This window comes from Plectropomus leopardus, unplaced genomic scaffold, assembly GCF_008729295.1.
Source record: "Plectropomus leopardus isolate mb unplaced genomic scaffold, YSFRI_Pleo_2.0 unplaced_scaffold14783, whole genome shotgun sequence".
NCBI classification, from domain to species: domain Eukaryota; kingdom Metazoa; phylum Chordata; class Actinopteri; order Perciformes; family Serranidae; genus Plectropomus; species Plectropomus leopardus.
Window position 1 is genome coordinate 1 of NW_024615816.1, and position 1,174 is coordinate 1,174.

Genomic DNA, 1,174 nt, shown 5'->3' on the forward strand with positions numbered 1-1,174 from the left:
GTTGTTTGTTTCCACGTTTCCTCTCAGGTTTGCTAAACTCAGTCAGACTTTCTGATCGATCTGATGAATCTGTGATCATCTGCAGCTGCGACACGTCGCGTCCGAGAGGATCTACTCGGCCTGTGTTTTGAGGCTCAGCTGCTCTCGGCCGCAGCAGATCACCTGTCTGAAGCGGGACAGGTAGAAGGCGGGGCCGATGAACAGGCCGAAGTTCGGGAAGAGCAGCAGCACCTGCAGGACGCGGCACTGAGCGGCGCTGACGCCATCCGACGGCTGCGAGACGATCACGGACACGTACGGGACCAGAGCCACCAGAGGAGAGTACGCCACCACCGACGGCACCATCACTGCCACAATGTTCTTCAGAGCGCGTCTCTTCAGCGGCGCGCTGGACGCCGAAGCTTCGCCCGGGCCGCTCTGACGCAACACGGCGGCGATGGCGAGCAGACTCATCAGCATGAGCAGGAAGAGCAGCGAGATGGTGACGGACAGCGCCAGAGCCAGGACGAACATCCGCACATAGAACCCCAGCAGCACCACGGTCAGCGTGAGCAGCCAGGCGGCGGCGCACAGCACCGCCCGGTACTCCCACCGGTCCAGCCTGATGAAGGTGACGGGCCGCGCCGCCGCCACGTAGCGCTCCAGACACATGAAGGTCAGCAGCAGCGGGCAGCCGAACAAGCTGAGAGCGAAGAGCGCCTCTCTGACGGAGCGGGTCACCTGACACGTCTCCCGGAGGGTGGAGTAAATGTCCAGAGGCAGGCAGAGACAGTACAGGACGTCCATGAGGGACACGTTGAGTCCCAGCACCTCAGACGCCGTCATGGCTCTCCGCCTCCTCAGCAGCAGCCACATCAGAGCGGCATTTGCCAGGAACGCCGTCACCAGAACAAAGATCTTCACCCCCAACCAGCCCAGTTTACCCGTCTCCACCTGACACTGGGACACCATCTGAGAGTAATTGTCCCCCGAGGACAAGAGCAGGGACCACAGGAAGCCAAAGGAGTGCACGCCGCCAAAGGAGTGACCGCCACCGCTAATGTTGGTGCTGATGTTGGCGGTGCTGACAGACGGAGGAGGCGAAGTTGTGCTGCTGTTTCCCATCACGACCAGCCTGAGGACAGAAGAGAAGTTAGGACATCATCATCATCAGCTGAATGTGAAAGAGACAAGA

General features: G+C 60.6%; 1 protein-coding gene across 1 annotated transcript; it reads right to left on the reverse strand.

Moving 5' to 3' along the window:
- Window positions 1-111: 111 nt before the first annotated feature.
- On the reverse strand, window positions 112-1,133 carry LOC121964245 (somatostatin receptor type 1-like). Its single transcript, XM_042514460.1, has one exon. The coding sequence runs from the start codon at window positions 1,102-1,104 to the stop codon at window positions 112-114; it is 993 nt and encodes a 330-aa protein (XP_042370394.1). The 5' UTR covers window positions 1,105-1,133.
- Window positions 1,134-1,174: the final 41 nt, after the last annotated feature.